This window comes from Thunnus thynnus, chromosome 12, assembly GCF_963924715.1.
Source record: "Thunnus thynnus chromosome 12, fThuThy2.1, whole genome shotgun sequence".
Taxonomy (NCBI): Eukaryota; Metazoa; Chordata; class Actinopteri; order Scombriformes; family Scombridae; genus Thunnus; species Thunnus thynnus.
Genome location: NC_089528.1, coordinates 16,315,934 through 16,334,549, shown reverse-complemented (window position 1 = coordinate 16,334,549; position 18,616 = coordinate 16,315,934). Strand labels below are relative to the sequence as shown.

The 18,616-nt window shown below is 41.1% G+C and overlaps 1 protein-coding gene across 4 annotated transcripts; it reads left to right on the top strand.

The window, feature by feature from the left end:
* Nucleotides 1-371: 371 nt before the first annotated feature.
* gigyf2 (GRB10 interacting GYF protein 2) lies at nt 372-18,456 on the top strand. 4 transcript variants are annotated; one of them, XM_067605888.1, is made up of 29 exons: nt 372-493; nt 2,596-2,647; nt 2,841-3,006; nt 3,187-3,282; nt 3,547-3,655; nt 5,681-5,786; nt 6,478-6,518; nt 6,609-6,650; nt 6,825-6,926; nt 7,377-7,588; nt 7,738-7,885; nt 9,565-9,804; nt 9,916-10,088; nt 10,450-10,606; nt 10,734-10,900; nt 11,838-11,932; nt 12,119-12,247; nt 12,383-12,513; nt 12,613-12,713; nt 12,901-13,041; nt 13,144-13,302; nt 13,399-13,647; nt 13,728-13,850; nt 13,996-14,280; nt 14,928-15,130; nt 15,251-15,402; nt 15,511-15,704; nt 17,410-17,551; nt 17,651-18,456. In XM_067605888.1, exons 2-29 carry the CDS (start codon nt 2,610-2,612, stop codon nt 17,716-17,718), a joined length of 3,969 nt encoding a protein of 1,322 aa, XP_067461989.1. In that variant the 5' UTR covers nt 372-493; nt 2,596-2,609; the 3' UTR covers nt 17,719-18,456. The 4 variants fall into 4 exon arrangements, with proteins under 4 accessions (XP_067461989.1, XP_067461987.1, XP_067461991.1 ...); XM_067605886.1 differs by having other exon boundaries at nt 6,825-7,001; XM_067605890.1 differs by having other exon boundaries at nt 373-493; nt 13,996-14,247.
* Nucleotides 18,457-18,616: the final 160 nt, after the last annotated feature.

Here is an 18,616-nt window from a genome sequence, read left to right as displayed (position 1 = left end):
AGAACAGAAAAAAAATGTGATTTTGCTGTTAGAAATATATATATAGATGAAGAAAAAAATAAAATAACATGTAAAATATATTTATATAGGGAGAGAGAGAGACAGACAGAATGATTGAGTGAGTGATTAATTGATAAATTAAAATAATACAATAATAAACAATCTGATTCCCTCCCTGAATACATTTTAATGTGTAAAAACAAAGTCATACCTGTTTTATTTATTTAAACGTGTTTATTTCATGTGACGTAGTTGATATACATGAATGTAGTGTGCACACCAGAAGAATTATAAATAAAGTGATTATATTAACCTTACTGTATATGAATACCAGTACAATACGTACCAGTCAGCAAATCTCTCCACGGCATACGGGTTTTATCTGCTGTCATGTGACTCACACTCAGCCATCTTGTGGAAAAACGAAGAGAGAGAGAGAGAGAGAGAGCCACACAACTCGCATACAAACCTTGTGCTGTCAGAACAAGCAGAGGTAAGACAGCCAAAGTTTAATACACTAGCAAAGAAACAATCCGACGTTTAAGTAAGGTGCCATTTCATAGAGTCATATTCCGATTAGCTGGTGAGCTCGGGACTTCTGTTGAACCACCATGTATACTTGAGGCCTTGCAGCACCGGGCTCCAGTGGCTCTACGTGCCCGGGCCGTGTGACGTTCGGGGCGGGTGGACGAGGAAATTTTGTTGTGGAAGGCCGCGTGTAGCTAGTTAGCTATCCTGTTAGCGCGCTAGCTACAAGTGTTGAGGTTGGGGATTAGCCTGTGCCAGAGATGTGTTACATTATATTATTGTGGAAAATATATGACAATACTTCTGGGAAACTATAGTTGTCGCGACAAATGTATGTCAGGTATAGTTTAGCTGCGTTGGGATAAAGCGCTGCTGCTGACTAGCTAGTTGCCCAACTGCAGTTAGCTTGTGCGTTAGCGAAAATGCCCTGGTGTGGCACCAGCATGGAGCAAAGTGGCCCTTTAACTACAACTCTACTGCCGTCTTTCAATAAAACTAAAGCTCTACTGTCATCATTCAACTGTCTGGACATCTGTTGGCTAATGTCAGTGGGTAGTAAGCTGCGTATAGCTTTATTAACCATGTTATTTGTTGGCTTGCTAACTGTTACGTGAGCTAACGTAATGTTGGTTACGGGATGATTTCCACTTCACCTTCCCGAGCGTCCAGCACGGCTCGTACTGAGCATTGCAAGTCAGCTTTTAACATTATTCAGCAGCGTAACAATCGGCCAGCTTCATTATGATTATATAACAGCAGGATGAGTGTCTAATTATTGCTTACTGTATATTTCCCTTGTTTCCTGATAGATAGATTAGCTTTAACGCTACACGGTGAACTCAATGGTTTAAACAACGTAGCAATCCGACAACTTTGAAACAACTTTGTGGTATTTTTTCCGCAGACTTAAGCAGTTTCTTTTTATCTAAAATGTAAGTTAGGCTTAACTAAACTGATAAAAAGTTGTGTGGTTCTGGGACACAATTTGGTATGGCGAGGTTTGGCACTCTAATCATATCTAATAAGTCGTAAAGTTATGTAAATTTATCCAGTGGTTGTTACGGTTTTGCTTTGCCTAACATCGGCAAACGTGCGATGCATGCGGCAGATTTACCACAGTGTGGTCAATTTCAGTTGAGCTGCTGCATTTATTGCTTTAAGTACCAACTTACACGTGGCTTATCCGGGTTTCCATATGGTCGGTGGTTATTGTGGATCCACTGTTGCCTTTTGTGTCCGATATTTTAGGAAGGCTTACGACATGAAATCCTTGCTTTCAAGCCCTAATGAAATGAAAAGTCTTGGCAGCGGAGACACAAACATAAACAGACAATTAATCTTGTTGGCATAACATAATCATATTTCCCGTAGTTATTTAAGTTGCTGAAGTTAAGGCCACCTCCGTTGTCAATTACAGGTGTCTTGACATACTGGACTCACAGGCTGGGAGACTTCCTAAAATAGCTTTAGCAGATGGAAATTGTATACTGGTTGTGTGCTAGTGGGATGGGCTGTTTATCCTGGGGAACTAGATTAAAGCAAGTGACAAAATCTGTAGGATTTTTACAAATTCTGTTCAGCAGACAGACACTGTGGTAGGTGAAATGAAAAATTTAAATAACCTATAATTGTAATTCGACATTGGTAAGATGATAATGTCTGTGTAGATGTAAGTTTGTTTGAAATGTTAGGGAAGAAATAAATGATTGCGTTTTAGTCATGCTGATTTCAACATATTTCAATATTGGTATGTATAGATGGGTGCTTAGTCCTCAAAAGCGAAAATCAGCCGCAGGACAGAACTATAATTAAATTGTTTAGTCATGCAAATTGCAATAACCTAATCTAATTTTCCCAGTTAAAACATATACAAACACAGCTAACTGCTGCATCACTAGTAAATGAACAAAACTAGAGAGTTGGGGGGGGGGGGGAAACTACAATGATGATGCGTACATTTATTTTCCTGCATTTAACTTGTTTTTCAACAGAAGAACGGTTGTACCATAACAATACTGACATGCAGTGGTACTAATGCTTTATTTCTCCCCCTTGTCATATTTGTAGAACTTCAAGGAAGAATGGCCGAAACCCAGACACTTAACTTTGGACCAGAATGGTAACTGCATGAATTGCATGAATTTCTGATAAGTCAGAGGGAAATGATTTGTTGGTTGTGAAACTGGTTTTCTACTGGGGGGCCAGTTCACCTCTTTCAGACATGCTCAGACATGCCTATTGCCACTTCAGCTTTAATGTTGTCTCCCCTTCCTCTGTCCCTCCTGCTTTTACTAACCTCTCTTTCTCTGCAGGCTCCGTGCCCTGTCTGGAGGTGGAGGCAGTGGTGGTAGCGGTGGTGGCGGAAGCAGCGGCACTGTTGCCTCTCCACCCCTCTCACCTGCATTGCCAAAGTATAAACTCGCAGACTATCGCTACGGGAGAGAAGAAATGTTAGCACTTTATGTAAAGGATAACAAGGTGAGTTTAATATCCGCATCTTAGCTGTTGCTAGATGTCGCTTTGCAGTCTTTGCAGTCAACATGATTTGCATGCAAATGATGTAACAGCTGAGATTAGATTTACATCTTCCTTATTTGATTTGTTATGTTTTGTCATCTTTATAGTGAAGCCTGTGATTTGCTTATTTCCCTCTGCTAGATCCCTATAGACTTACACGATAAGGAGTTCTTGCCCATATTGCAAGAGGAGCCCTTGCTGCCTCTGGCACTTGTGTCTTTTACAGAGGAAGAACAGGTAGGATTATTTGTCATAATATCACGTCACTATCTGGGTTAGAAATGATAAGATCAGACACCATTTCTGACTTATCAACAAGACCCAAATTAATTCTATATTGGCCTCTGGTCATATGGATTCTTATTGTCAAAGCCTGTCCTTTCTTTGAATGTATATTACTTCTGTTATTTAGGCTATCAAATACATAGCAGGTGCATAAAAGAGAGATGAACGCTGGCTGTTTCTCCCCCTTCGTCCCCTCCCCCTCGTTTGTATTTGCAGAGAAATTTTTCCATGTCTGTAAACAGTGCGGCTGTACTTCGGCTGACAGGGCGAGGAGGCGGTCCAATAGTAGGGGCACCAAGAGGCCGAAGTACCTCAAGGGGTAGAGGTAAGAGCTTAATGACACTAAAGTTTTCCAATTTAATTTAAAGGATGAGGAGCTGCAGGTGGAGTTAACGCAGCTGCATTATGGCGGATTTCATTTTCAAACAAGCCTTCTTTTATTTATTTGGCTGTTCTGTCTGTGCGGTTTTAGAAGAGTCACAACAACTGCAGATAGTTAAGATGCCTTTGAAGAATCCCACCAATTTGGCCTCAGCTTGAGACAAGGGGTGTAATATTAGCACAGTATAGGTTTTGTGCTTACTCAGCATACTCTTCCCCAGCTGCTTGAACTCATATTGTTGCGCCTCAAATATGGAAAACCCTGTTTGAGACCAGAATACTTTCTGCACACACACTCAGCTACTCACCCACATACATCCTTAAATCAATTAAAACTGGATACCATGATTTACTGTGTTGTAAAATAGGTGGTGTTAATGGTCGTCAGGTTGCCGTTACTCAGTCCAAACTTGTTTATAGAAGCTCAGTATATAGCAACACTGTTATCTGTGGGTTTGTGTGTTGCGTTAACTCCCACAGAAGAGAAATTAATCTCTTGTTCCTGTACCACCCAAAAACACTGGGTGTTACGCTTTTAACATCAAACATTTTGCTTAGCAAATCATTGAGAAAGCATCTTTTTTTTCTTTTTTTAATGTTTTTTCTGCATTGTTGCTGAATCCGCTTATCGGTTCCTAAATGCGCTGCATATCTGCCAGGACCTGTCTACGTCACACATCAACACAACAGCTTGTCAGTTTGATTACATACAAGCACGCATGGCTAATGTGATAACAGTAGTGAGTGAAAGATGGACCGCGGTAAATGTTCTTAAGTGTGGCTTCACTTTATTAAAGAAAACGATGAGGCAAAGTGTAATTTATGTGGGAAGCTAATTTAGCTGTAAGTCAAATTGCTTATCAGGTTATATCAGTATATATCATATATAATATATCGATTTTTTTTTTTTTTAAATCAATATTGTGATATGATACTAGATATCATCTTAGATTTTGGATATTGTAATATCATGATATTGCATGAGTGTTGTCTTTTCCTGGTTTTAAAGGCTGCATTACAGTAAAGTGATGTAATTTTATGAACTTACCAGACTGTCCTAGCTGTTCTATTATTTGCCTTTACCCAGTTCAGTCATTATATCCACATTGCTGATGATTATTTATTAAAAATCTCATTGTGTAAATATTTCGTGAAAGCACCAATAGTCATCCCTTCAATACTGTCACAATATCGATATCGAGTTACTTGGTCAAAAAATATTGTGATATTTTATTTTGTCGTATCACTCAGCCCTAGATGGAGTTCAAATTTAAACAGTAGCAGCTCTAAGATTTACAATATACTAAAGCTTCTGTGTGCTTCAAATAAACTGTGTTGTCTGACCATGTCGGACAGTGGTATCATTCACAGGAACTTTTCTGAAACGCCCAAATGGATGGTAAAATGCAAAGCCATATCAGAGAGGGATTGTAAACAGGAAGTAGACTTAGTTACAAGAGATCCAATTGTGTCAGTAATGCAGATTATTGTTTGTCAACTGCCAGACAGTAAGAGGAAAATATAACATACTATAGCCAAACTGCACTGTCACTATCGCAGGATAGCATCATGAGAGGCTAGATGAATTAAAAACCACAAGAGCTGGTTTGTTGTGCACCTTTTGGACAAAGGAAGGAAGAGAGATAGTACAATGATTCAGCAGATATGTTCAATGGATGATGGCAGTTCATTTATGCTTGTGTGTTTGGTAAAGAATAAAGATAAAGAATATGTAGAGCACAACAAATTTACTCATCTAAGCATCATTGACAAAAAGCTGCAGAAGTTGGGTGTTGACTTTCTGATTATTTGTTAGAGCAAATCAAAATGTTGTGAGCAACAGTCTACTAGTGGTCCGACATGTTCGTTGTTTTAATCACAACATCTAACATCCTTCCTGAAGGCTACTTTATGCTGTGCAATTGCACAAAGATCTCATGAGGTCATGTCCAACTATGATTGTTTTCAGGCCGGGGAAGAGGAGATGGAGGGTTTTACCAAAGAAGTTTTGATGATGTGGAAGGGTTTGGCCGTGGAGGGAGGGAGATGCATCGCTCCCAGAGCTGGGAAGAAAGGTAGTAAAATATCCATTTGTGGTTACAACTTAGTATGAAGCAAATAATAGAGTAAAAAACAAATTTGTGCTTAACAATTAACAGTTTGTGCACATGATTTAGTAATTTATGCCCTTGAGTTAATAATTAGTGCTATTGATTTAGCATAACTCATCATCTTCCTGCCATTAGTCTTGTTTTGTACCCTTCACACACTCACTGTTGATCGCTTGGATTTAATACGGTTTTATTTATATCTTGTTTTGAGATATGTGTCTGATGTCAGGTTGTGGCTGTATTGTTCTTTACAATGAGAACCTTTAAATATATTTCACAGGATAACGGACTGCTTTGCCACAAAAACTTTGAGACTGTGGATGTCATCATGTTCATAAAAACTTAGCTTCAGGATTGTGGAGCTCGTCCTTAATGTCTTCATTGCCATTATTGTCCTCTTCAAACTTTCAGTTGATTAAATGTGCAGCACCACAGGCGTTGGCTGCCCTCCACAAGAGGAGAGGAACTGTAATATAAATAATAAGATATTAAATTGAGAGTACAAATTAGTAACTTAAGAGCATGAATTATTAAATCCTTCAGATACTCTTGTGACACATTGTCATTAAAGACTGTAGACAAATTTCAGTATGAGCTTTGATATCTTCTTGTCATGACTTTACGTAATAGATGCTTTTTTTTTTTTTCTCACCAGGGGAGATAGAAGGTTTGAAAAGCCAGGTCGAAAAGACCCAGGTTGGTGTTAAAATCAGTTGCTTAAATAATCAATACATGATGTGCTCGCTGGCTAATGCCTTATCTACTTGTTGCTCTGTGTCACCCTAGTAGGCCTAGATGGTGCTCCGGGACATTTTCAGATGAATCACAGTAAGTGTACCTTTGAGCAAGTTTAATTATTGACTTATAAAAAGTCAACATTTGTTAGTAGGTGCAACTTATATTTTATATTGATTGACTGCATAAAATTAGTTTAATGCAAATGACATGTGAACTATCAATATAATCACCTTTAACCATCCGCCTGCCCGCTTCTCTTTGCAGTTCGAAGCAACTACGAGGACGGTGTAACGGGCCTACCGAGGAAGCACGACTTCACGCGTTCAGAGAGTGAGAACTGGCGTACGTCTCGTGATGATCAGAACGGTGAGGATGATGAGGGGGGCTGGCGCCTGGCGGGTTCTCGACGGGACAGTGACCGGTGGTGCCCCCCAAGCCCAGGTGGGCCCTGCACTGACCGCATCCTCAATACATTTATCTTTGATAAATTATCTTTTGATAAATGTATTTGTGGTGTACCGCCATGTTTGTTGTGTGGCCTGTTTCAGAATAGGGTACTTTTGTGTCACAGCCTACAAACTGTTATGTGGTCTGTTCACAGGAAAATTTAAAAAATGCCATACGTCCAACTTCAGTTCAGGGGTATTCTCCAGTTCCTCTTTTCAGTCTGTATAGTGGCTGGTTTCTTAGCTTGACTACCAGAATATTATAAAATATATTCTGTCAGTCTTAAAGAAGCCAAGCTATATTGTGGGATTGCGGTTAGTTATACTGTGTGTGTGTGTATAGACTAAACTATTTTCTCATTTTCCCTAGATGGGCCGCGGTCAGCAGGGTGGCGGGAACACCCAGATCAGCGTCGCCGTTTCCCATTTGATGCAAGAGAAGACGAGCGTGGCTACAGGAGGCCACGGTCAGGCAGCGGCAGTCTGGAGGACGAGAGGGACAGCCTGCCAGAGTGGTGTCTGGAGGACGCAGACGAGGAGGCTGGCACCTTCGACTCCTCAGGGGCCTTTCTCTCACTGAAGGCAAGAGGAGATTAATGAAGGATTTCACATGAAGACCGTTGGATAAATAAATGTGTCATCCTCACTAGATATTATAGAGCAGATCATTTTCTTAGTGACCTGCATACTAAAAAAAGAGTGTGTAATTTTGTTCTTTGTTGTGTTATCAGAAAGCCTCCAAGGAGCCCATCCTGGAGGAGGCGGAGCTTGATTTCAGACCCTTGGAAGAGTGTGAAGAGGGTCTGGAGGAGGAAGACAGTCAGCCCAAGGAGACCAAAGAGACAGAAACAGAAGCCAAGAGAGAAGTTGACAGAAAAGGTTTGTCTCTTTGATAGTTTGAGTGCCGATTTTATAACTGTAATGCATTTTTAACAGCTTTAAATGACAAGTCTGGATATGAAGTCAAACAGAATGTGGACAACAATTAGGATTTTTTTCTTAAAATGAATGCATTTAATTTTATGTACTGTGCAATACCACTGCAGACCTCAGTAGTGAAAATCTGTTTTCAGGAGTCGTTTGTCTACATTGTGGTCAGTTCAGTTACAGAGAAACACCACAGTGGCCGTGTCACTGTCATGCTGTGAAACATCTAAGGGTCCTCCAGTTGAATGGTATTCTCATTCATGAGGACTGTGCTGTTCTGCTGCCCTAAAATGTTTTCACACCTGCCAACCTGTACACATTTTGACATCAAAGTAGCCCGGTACAATTTGTCCCTCTCAACTAGCAAAGTAACGTTAAGTTATATTGTCCATATGTCGCAGATTGTTAAACGTGACTTTTTATAGTAACTTACTGTATTCATAATCAATATTGCAGTTAAACCTGTAACCGTAATGTGAGGAGCAGATCATGGCACGATGAAGAAAAAGTACAATATGTAAGGAGGAATGTGATTACTTACACAGTTTCAACAGCCATGTTCATATTCAGCCTGTATTATTAGGTCATCATTACGTCTTCCTATAATGAGAACAGTTGTATTAATCAGCTCTAAAATATTTATTTCACTGTCGCCACAAAATAATCTATTTAGGCTGTTTAGGGTTTTACAGCCACACTGTCATCTTCTTTTCAAATTAGCTGAAAATCATATTTTCAAAAATCAAATTGACTTAAAGTTTGATGATTGTGGAGGTTTAAACAATAGAAACAGTAGTAGTAGGTTAGTGTATAGCTGAAGTGAATTGTGTTTCTTGGTAAACTGTGTTTAGGCAGCTGAAAGACAAATGGACAAACAGGCATAAATAACCAACTGACACTATTGGCATCTGCAGATATTTTATAAACAGTCTGTTATTGATATCAAGAATTTTCATATCAGTGCTTCACTCAATTTTTTGTCTGACTGCTGCACGTATGCAAATGATGTACTGTAATGTGTATGCATGCAAATTATGGACCATCATTCATTGTGCGAACAGCAGTGATTTGCATGACACATCTAGGTCACCGAAGTGGTGCTCAAAAAAATCATCCAGGGTTGACAGGTCTGTGTTTTGCTGATATGAAGAAGTTTTTAATGGCCCAAATTATGTTTCTATACAGTAAAATCTCAATTACCTGAATACAACATGAAAAGGTCACACAACATTTAAATATACTTTTGTAACAAATGTTGTTTGGGAAAAAGTTTTATTGCGAGTAACTTAATTTGTAGTAACTTTCTGTGTCTTTGCCATCAAGTACATACAAAGCCTTGCCCGACAGTTAACAACCCACAATAATAAAATGGAAATTTACTGGCAGCAGTTTCAAGGCAATCAAAGCCTGATGAAGGAAAAAGAGCACATTAGTGTAAGCCACAGACAAAAAGCAAGGGCCCTTCCTCATCTAACATCCTAGCAAGAAATGTCCAGTTCAGTGTGTGACGTGGAAGAGCTTCTGTGTTCACAGACAACATCGACAATAACAAAAACAAATACTTAGTGGTAGCTACAAACAGAGTCACATTAGTATGATCCATCTCATTTCCCTTACTATTATTTTTTCAGAGTTTGCTAGAGTGTCAGAGGAGGCTCCACCTGTTGCTCCTTCAATCTCAGAGCCCCAGGCTCCTCCCAAGTCTCTGTCCCCAAGCCAGCCCAGCAGAACAGAAGAGTCTGAGAGGCCAGCTGAACGGCAACCACCCCTGGAGCTACCAGCAGAGCCCTGCAAAGTCCCCCTGCACGTCCCCATGTCTAACAGCATGCTGGAGTCCCTTCCCATGACCCACATTTCTACCACCCTTGCAGGTTAGGCTTGGTTCTTTAATTTTACTGGAAATAAGACTTTTTTTTGCAGTTGGTGCAACCTAACCAGAAAACCTCTTCATATCTGCCTTTTCTATTACCTGTTCGATGCAGAAGTGTCTGTTCCATCGTCCACCGTCCAGTTACCACAGCAGAAGCCTGTGGAGGTTCCTGTGGCGATGAACAACCCCCTGCCCTTCCCTTCAAGTATAATGGCACCCATAAGCAGGCCCACCACTGTGCCACACGACACAGATGAAGATGAGGGGCTGAAACATTTTGAGCAGGTAAGTTAGGAGGCTTCAGCTGAATTATTAGTAAATTTAAATTACAAAAACGTTCAATTGCTGCTCCTGTATTACAGCTGAATGCTGTATTTTAAAATCTAGTCCTCAAAGAAGAGGAAATCTTTTTTTGTGAATATTATTGTGATGCCAGATATTTATATTTCTCCAATAATGACAAACAGTTAATTCCCTATAAAACAAGCTGTCAAAGAATGATGTGCATCCTATCAACTAAGACGAGTCATCAGCTTCGAGGAGGCAGCCCTGTTATTTTAGGTCGTGCTGTTTTAAACGGTATTTGGAAAAAAAAGATTAAATTACTCATAACCCTTTCTGTATCTTGGCTCGCATCATTCTCCAGGAGGCAGAAAAGATGGTAGCATACCTACAAGATGGTGTGGCAGATGATGACAGACTTGTGGCAAAGACTTCAGAGAAGCCCAAACCTGCAGGCCTGCCGCTCACCCATGAGGCTGCTCTCAAGTGGTTCTACAAAGACCCCCAAGGGGAGATACAAGGTGAGACTAGGAGAGGAAGCAACAGCTTTTACATGCTCAAATACGGTTTAGTTTCTGTAATTTTCTTTTAGAAATGGCTCTACTACCCCCTCTGAATCTCATTTGCTCTTTTTTTTTCTGTGCTCAGGTCCATTCAGTAACCAGGAGATGACTGAGTGGTTCCAGGCAGGTTACTTCACAATGTCTCTCTTAGTCAAAAGAGGGTGTGACGAAGTTTTTCAACCCTTGGGAGAGATCATGAAGATATGGGGGAGGGTACCATTCACTCCAGGCCCCGCACCTCCACCTCTACAGGTACGTGTTTCCAAAATGTGGCCTCATTTTCCCTTATCATATCCCAACAATTTGCTTTGTAAATCAGCACTAATGTTCAGTACCATCTATGGCCGCTAGATGGTGTGATAGTCCGCTACTTTTACCTGCAACTTGTGTCAGAGGAATCCTTCAGGAGTCAGTTATTCAGTGCTGAATCACCCCTCTTCTGTCTGATTTGGGTTTTGTGGAGTTTTGCAGGTTTTCTTTTCTTTTCCCCCACAAATTCTTGCTGAAATCTCACTAAAATGCATGATGTTTTCAATCTTGCTATGAAATAGTCTGACCTTGAGCAAATATTCAATATACATTTAAACCAAGGGAGTGTTTGAATGTCGAGCAGCCAACAACCAGAGAGAGTTTCAACAAATGGATTATGATGTTTCATCACAGAGGTGTTTTGTGATTAATCACATGTTGTTTAATGATAGAAGTTGTCATTCTGAAGTTTTACAAACATGGTAAGTTTTCCATTGTAATTATTTCATGTCCTAAATCAAATATTTGTTTTTTAACAATGTGAAATCTCAGTAGGTGTGTGTTATTTGTCAGTGACCAACAGACTTCAATGTCAAATTAAAAACAAGTTCTTATCTATTGCTGTGAGTAAAGAAAAGGAAAATGTTGATTAAGTATTCCACTTCTTTGAGCTTTATATTTAGTAGAGGCACCTTTTAGTAGAGACCTCAGCCTTGAGTCTTTATGGAAAGGTCAGTTAGTTTTTCAATACTGGTCAAACTGTTTGGAGACCGACCAAACAGCCAGTTTGAGATCCAGGTGCTTCCGGTTTGGAGGGCACACTCTTCTGCCAAGCTGCCATCAGGATGTTTGGCCAGAAGTCTCCCGTGTGTAGCCACCATGTTTTTTTGACTGCTTATTGTTCTTCAGTTCTGAGTTTTTGTCTCCTTCTATGATGCAGGGTGACGGTGATCAAGAAAGGTTGAAGAGGCAGCAGGAGCTCACTGCTCTCAACCTTTACCAGTTACAGCAGCTCCAATATCAATACCTCCTCAGGTAGGCCAGAGTCATATCTGATTTTTTTAGAAATATGAATTTTGTAGTAATATCCTAGACCTGCTGCAGGAATTGGTAGTAAATATATACCTTTAACATGTAATATGTGTAAGTGATGTGTGATGATATTTATTCACATTTTAACTTCCCTCTCCTCCTCTTATCTACCTGTCTTCCCGTCTTCAGGCAGCAGTATGCTCAGGCTCTGGCCCAGCAGAAAGCTGCAGCCCTCAGCTCAGCTCCTCTTCAGCAACAACAGCAACATCAACAGCAGATCAACCTGCTTCTACAGCAATACCAGGCTCTCAAGCTAAGGTTCAAAAGCGCTTAATTTATACCTGTTTTGCCCTACCTCTGTACCAGTGCTGCTTTGGTACTTCAGTATTTAGAAGTCTTGACATCAAGAGCATTGCGTATATTAATTTGTGTGGTTTTTTTTGCTTTTTGTAGAGCATCGGAGAGCCTTCTACCTCCTGTTACACGTTCCCTGTCTGTACCAGACTCTGGTTCTGTGTGGGAAATGCAGAACCCGTCCTCTCAGGCTTCCTGCACACCAAACCTCCAGCAAGCTGCTCCGAGCAGTAGGTTTCAACCTTAGTTTGTTTCACATGAGAGCAAAAGGGGGGGAAAAAATTATGTTACAGCAGGTGTAATGTATCATACTCTGTCCTTCTCAACAGCGTGGGATGGTAGCAGTGTATGGGATTTACCAATAGACTCCATGGCACAGGCTCCGACTATTGAACAGATGCAACAGTTAGAGAAGTCAAGGTCTGCGAAGGTAACCAATGATTGCTTTTCTGTTTTCTTTGTCTTAGTGAACATAACTCACGAGTATCATACTAGTATAGAAACATTTTATGACGTAGGTTTAGAGTCAGAAACTGGATAGAAGTCATAAATATACTTTGATGTTTTCATACGTGTAGATAACACCGTAGGTCCATTCTTATTGTCTCATCCATCAGTTGGAGCTGGAGAGGCGTGAGGCAGAAATGAGAGCCAAAAGGGAGGAAGAGGAGAGGAAACGGCTGGAGGAGGCCCTTAGGGCTCGACAGGAGGAGGAACGTAAACGCTTGGAAGAAGAGGAGCTGGCACGACAAAAACAGGTTGAGCATTTGAACAGTAACATTATTCTAAGTGTTTGTGCAAGCGTTGTGAGTCACTTTTCTCTGATGGCAATGAGACTGACCACGGTTGTAAACGTGTAGGAGGAGGCATTGAGACGACAGAGAGAGCAAGAAGAGGCGCAACGCAGGCAAAAAGAAGAAGAGGAGAGACTAGCACAGGAGGAGGCTCTCCGCAGATTAGAGGAGAGACGGAGAGAAGAGGAGGAGAGAAAGCGACGAGAAGAGTTCCTTCGCAAACAGGTAAACCAAAGTAAACATGTAATATGTGGTACCTCCATCCTGGACTTGAGAAATGTCTCCCTAAAATGCCCCTGTGCGATGTCATTACCTCACCAGGAAGAGGAGCGCAGAAAGCAGGAGGAACTTGAAGCATTAAGGAGGCGTGAGGAGGAGAAGCGAGTGGAGGAAGAGGCAGCAGCTGCTGCAGCAGCAGCTGTTCTGGCCCAGCAACAAGAGGAGCAGAAGAGGAGAGAGCAGGAGGCCCAAAGACAGCAGGAGCTGCAGAGACAGAGGCAGCAGCAACAAGAGGCTCTCAGGCGACTTCAGCAACAGCAACAGCAGCAGCAGCAGCTTGCACAAATGAAGGTAAGGACATGGAGGATCAGTGAGCAAAAACACAGAGCAAATGTATTTAAAGTTGACAAAACATGTCGCCTTGTTCGTAGCTTCCATCGTCGTCAAAGTGGGGCCAGCAGTCAAGCAACGCACTCAGCCAGACTCAGAACGCCCTGTCACTGGCCGAGATCCAGAAACTGGAAGAAGAGCGAGAACGACAGACGCGGGAAGAGGTAAGACAGGAAGCAGTCTGGTTGTGTGTTTGTTCTATCACTAGCCTTGTTTTAATACATGTTGTGAATTATAAAAATACTTGATGTCATGCACAATAATTAGTTTTAGGCTTAATCCCTCTTTGTCCTTCTCGCCCCCGTGCAGCAGCGACGTCAACAGCAGGAGCTCCTGAAGCTGCAGCAGCAACAGGCCCTGCAACAGGCTCAGCAGCCGCAGGCCAAGCTGTCCGGTTGGGGAAATGTGGCCAAACAGCCAGTTATTACCAAGTCACTGCTGGAGATTCAGAGGGAGGAAGCCCAGCAGATGAAACAGAGGAAGGAGCAACCGCAGCAGCCGCAGCCACAGCAGCAGCCACACCCAATTGTTACCCAGCAGACCCGCACGCAGAACAGAACTGTACGTGACCGATATGATGCTGGAAGTGTCTCGGTAGGACAGAGCTGGGTGTGAATATTCAATGGGTTCAGCACTACTAGTAAAAATGTGTTAATATTCAGGGAAAAATGCTTAATGGAGCTTTCATTCAGTTTGGATGTGAAAACTCAACTGTACAAACAGTCTGTGTTGGTGGTTTTTTCTTTTGGCTCTCAAACAGTTTCACTTCCCAAATCTATTGAAATTTAAACAATCATGAAAACTGTCAGCTAAGCCCCCCTCTTAAAATGTAAAAACCTCAAAAGATACTTTGCGAGACAAGGAAGTAATATTGAAAGTATAAATTAATGAATGAATTAGTGGATTGACAGAAAATGAATCAGCAACAATTTAGATCATCGATCAATCATTTGTCATTTTTCAGTCACAAGCAAAGTTACAACTTTCAGTTTGCAGCTTACAACTTGTACAGATTTGCTGCTTTTCTTACTATCATGTGATAGTAAACCGAATATCTTTTGAGTTTTGAACAGTCGTACAAAGCAAATGATTATAAATATTATAGATTATATTTCCTTGGGCTGTAGGAAACTGATGGGAAACAACAGAGAAAGTAATAGTCAGAGTAAATGAAAATGATACTTGCAGCCCTAGAAACAAGTCTTATGTAAATCTCTCTCTCTCTTTCTTTCTTTTCACAGACATCTCTGAGCAACTCCGTGTGGGGGTCTGTTAACACTAGCACCTGCTCTAATTGGGGCTCGGACTCCAGCAGCATCTGGGGCGACACCCACAACTCTAATATGGGCTTCTGGGATGAGGCTGTGAAGGAGGCCGTCCAGCAACCTCCCCAACCCAGAAAAAGCAATGCTCAGAAAAACAACAAGGGCAATGCCAACCTCAGGTACCTTAAGGATGCCAAAATATAAAAATATCGTACCATAATTTACCACATCGAGGATATTAGTAATACATGGATCCTACTGACTTTTTTTGTCTTCATCTTGTATTTGTGCACATGAAGTAACTCTTTGAGTGGGCGAGCCAACAAGAAGGTAGAAGAGGAGGAGAAGCTGCTTAAGTTGTTCCAAGGGGTCAATAAGAGCCAGCAGGACACCTTCATGCAGTGGTGTGAGCAAACCCTGCACACGCTCAACACAGCCAACAATCTGGATGGTAAGTCTTTCAAAATATGTGTTACAAAGGCACCAACTGCCCACCACTATTGATTGACCATTTCTGGAAGCCAAAATCACAAATATTCTTCATCTGCTTCCCTGCCAGTTCCGACGTTTGCATCTTTCCTGAAAGAAGTGGACTCTCCATACGAGGTGCACGATTATGTCAGGGCCTACCTGGGGGACACTCCCGAGGCCAAGGACTTTGCCAAGCAGTTCCTGGAACGTCGTGCCAAACAAAACGCTAACCAACAGAAACCGACACCGCAGAACCAACAGCAAGCCCTCAAACAGCAGCAGGTGAGCGAGGCTGACGTGGTCGTGTGCTTCAGGTCTCATTTTGTTTTACAAAGCCACAACAAAAAAGGACACGACACATAACCCGTCTCGAAATAGTTTGTTGCCTGGCATGTTCAAACCAATAAGAGCAAATCTTCTGACGAAGCCAATGCCGTCACACACTCTGAGGCCACTATTGTTTACATTTCTGGTTTGTTGAATCTCCCTCGTCACCATCTGGCTCAGCTCCTAAAACTGTCTGTGGGCTGCTTATCCTGTCCTTCTTAGGGCTTATATCCATATAGCGTTTTTCTCTGGCAGGGTGCAGGTTTGAAGCACTTGTGCGGTGAGAGAAAAAAACGCTGCGTGTGGGTTTTGATTCTGTGACAACGATATCTTTACAATTCCTGTGACAACATATCACACCTCTAACCGCTGTTTTGTGATAGACTAACCACAAATGGGCTTTTCTATCTTTTGTTTATGGTTTCTGTCTGACATTGGCTTATCGTAAAGCTCAAGATAGACAGACACAGCTAGAAAAAGCTTCTCCTCCATTTTTTTGGTTACCAGAGTTACAAGTCCCGCCCCATCAAATATGTGATTGGTTGCCTGAAAAGGAGCGACAGTGATGACGCTAGCGCCTTTCTGAAAAGTTCAGAGATTTTCAACTTGAAGCTCTGAGTGGCCACACAAAGAAGTTGGAGCACTCTTTTTCTTTGGGCGGTCACATACGCTCTTTCCTCAGAGAGGGAGCAATTGAAAAAAGGGAAAAAATGCAATAAGGACACAAGTCCATAATGGGGATGAAGACCAAATGTGTCTTGCCATGTGATCATCTCGCTATACTGATGGCTTGCAGGAATGTGTTGTATAATTTTAAGTACTAGCATCATAATTTTTATTTGTGCTAAATGTAAGTCACCAGTGTTAACACCTAAATCGCCTCTATCATACGTATTCTGACTATCGTTGTCTGGACTGAGTCAGCTGCTTTGCCTCTTAAACCTTCAACACTGGAGCCTTTAAGCTTCACCCAAGTGGCACTTTGATTTATTGAGGAAGTTTTCTTTCTGCCAATGAAGTATTCGTTTGTTTCTAAACAGCATTAGGAGCTGTTTCAGATTCCAAAAGTGCTACAAGTGCCCTTCAAATATGGTCTCAACGAAATACGTTAAGGATCAAGCTACTGTTCCCTTTAAATTAAAGGGAAGTTTGAACATTTTCCACATTGTACGACACTGTCCCCTGAATATTCTGGTGTTCGTTTCAACATTTGGTTGAATCTAAAGTGTACCTGCTACAAATTAAATTTTCCATTTGCCGTTTTTAAAAAATGTTGCAGCAATACATCACAAACATACAAAAAAATAGAAATGTGTATTATTTTAAACATTTTAGAGGGAATTCAGTTTGACAAATCTGCCATCTTTAGATCTTGACTAATGATGGATCAAAAAAATCAGTATAATTCGATAAAACCGTGAGCGCTGATTAGCTGAATAGAAAGGTATTCCCATTTGAAACAGTATAATCTGCCAATATGATAAAACTTAAATGACTTTTATTAATTCCATAATTTGGAGCCAGATTGATCAATCTGGTTTAAATCACAATCCAAATGTAGTGGGACCACGTTATGTCAAGAATCTGAATTTTCTGGTGTCGGAGATCAAAGCTTCACAGTTAAATCGGTCTTTTAAATTCACATTTCTCTCTTGCCAAGGATTCTGTATGGGGTGGAACAGGATCTTCATCGCTCTACCAGTCCAACCATACAAGTGGCCAGCAGCAGCGCTTTGAAACTGTCACCTCAGGGAAGAAGAAAAAGAAGCAGAAGATGGTCCGCGCAGACCCCAGCCTTTTAGGTGAGAGCAAACATCCATCTGCTAAATCTAAAAACGTATCCACCCAACACTCATATTTCATCCATTAAATGCATTTCTTTTTTTTCTTTTTTTTTTCAGGTTTTTCTGTGAATGCGTCATCTGAGAGATTGAATATGGGAGAGATTGAGACTTTGGAGGACTTTTAAGGGACTGCAGCCAAGCAAACCCCCACTGACTGTATCCGATTTGAACAGCAGCTGTTTTACCCAAACCCCTGCCCGGCCCCCTGACTGCTTCCACGTCTTTCACCTTTTATTTTTTCAGTTTCCCACTTATCAGGCATTACCTGGTAATCAATCTCTCATAAATTCTAAATTGTGAACAAACAGTCATCTCTGAGGCAGGGTGTGCTTTCCTGTTGCTAAAGGACCCATAATCTGATGAAAACCCCTGAGAGAAATGGAAACTGGTCATTGAAACATCCAACCAGTCAAGCAAGCAATCGCCAAATGAACTTAAGTTTGTGGAGAAAGCCTGCAGAGGCGTTGATGTCAATTTGGCATCAGCTGCTCAGTCCCGAATCATGCCCTGTTGTAGAAACTCACAGTGATGACCAAATTCAAATTTGGCCTCCATTCAATGGGATTTTTTTTTTTTAAGTGTGGATAAATGGGTTGGGTGGTTGGGGTATTATGGGAAAGGTTATAGAGATTATATCCATTGTTTTCATTTTATTTATTGAAAGTTTCCCCTACACTTTAATCCCCCCTTTTCTCTTTTCCCTCCCTGTTTTCTGCTGGGTGTTCATGGATAATGATGGCAAAGTAGAGCCCAAGGATTCGTGCCCACTTATGTCCTGTTTTAAGGACATGTTCAAAAGTTCCAAGTAGTTATCTATTTCTTGTAAAATACTAGGCTGTTTAAAGAATAAACTTTCAATTCTGCATCTGTATTATAATATATGAAAATGATCTGCTGGAGTCATACTTTTTTATTGCGGTATGAAATAAAACAGTCTGATGTGTGGGCTGTTGACACCTGTGTCTGAACGATTCAGATAGCATTTAATCCACATGCATTCACAAGTTCACACTACAAGTAAAA

Excerpts from the sequence above, each read along its gene's own strand:
- gigyf2 (XM_067605886.1), top strand. The coding sequence starts at position 2,610 with ATGGCCGAAACCCAGACACTTAACTTTGGACCAGAATG. Across the intron at positions 5,787-6,477 it reads TCCCAGAGCTGGGAAGAAAG|GGGAGATAGAAGGTTTGAAA; the intron begins GTAGTAAAATAT and ends TTTTCTCACCAG. Across the intron at positions 15,131-15,250 it reads AAGGGCAATGCCAACCTCAG|TAACTCTTTGAGTGGGCGAG; the intron begins GTACCTTAAGGA and ends GTGCACATGAAG.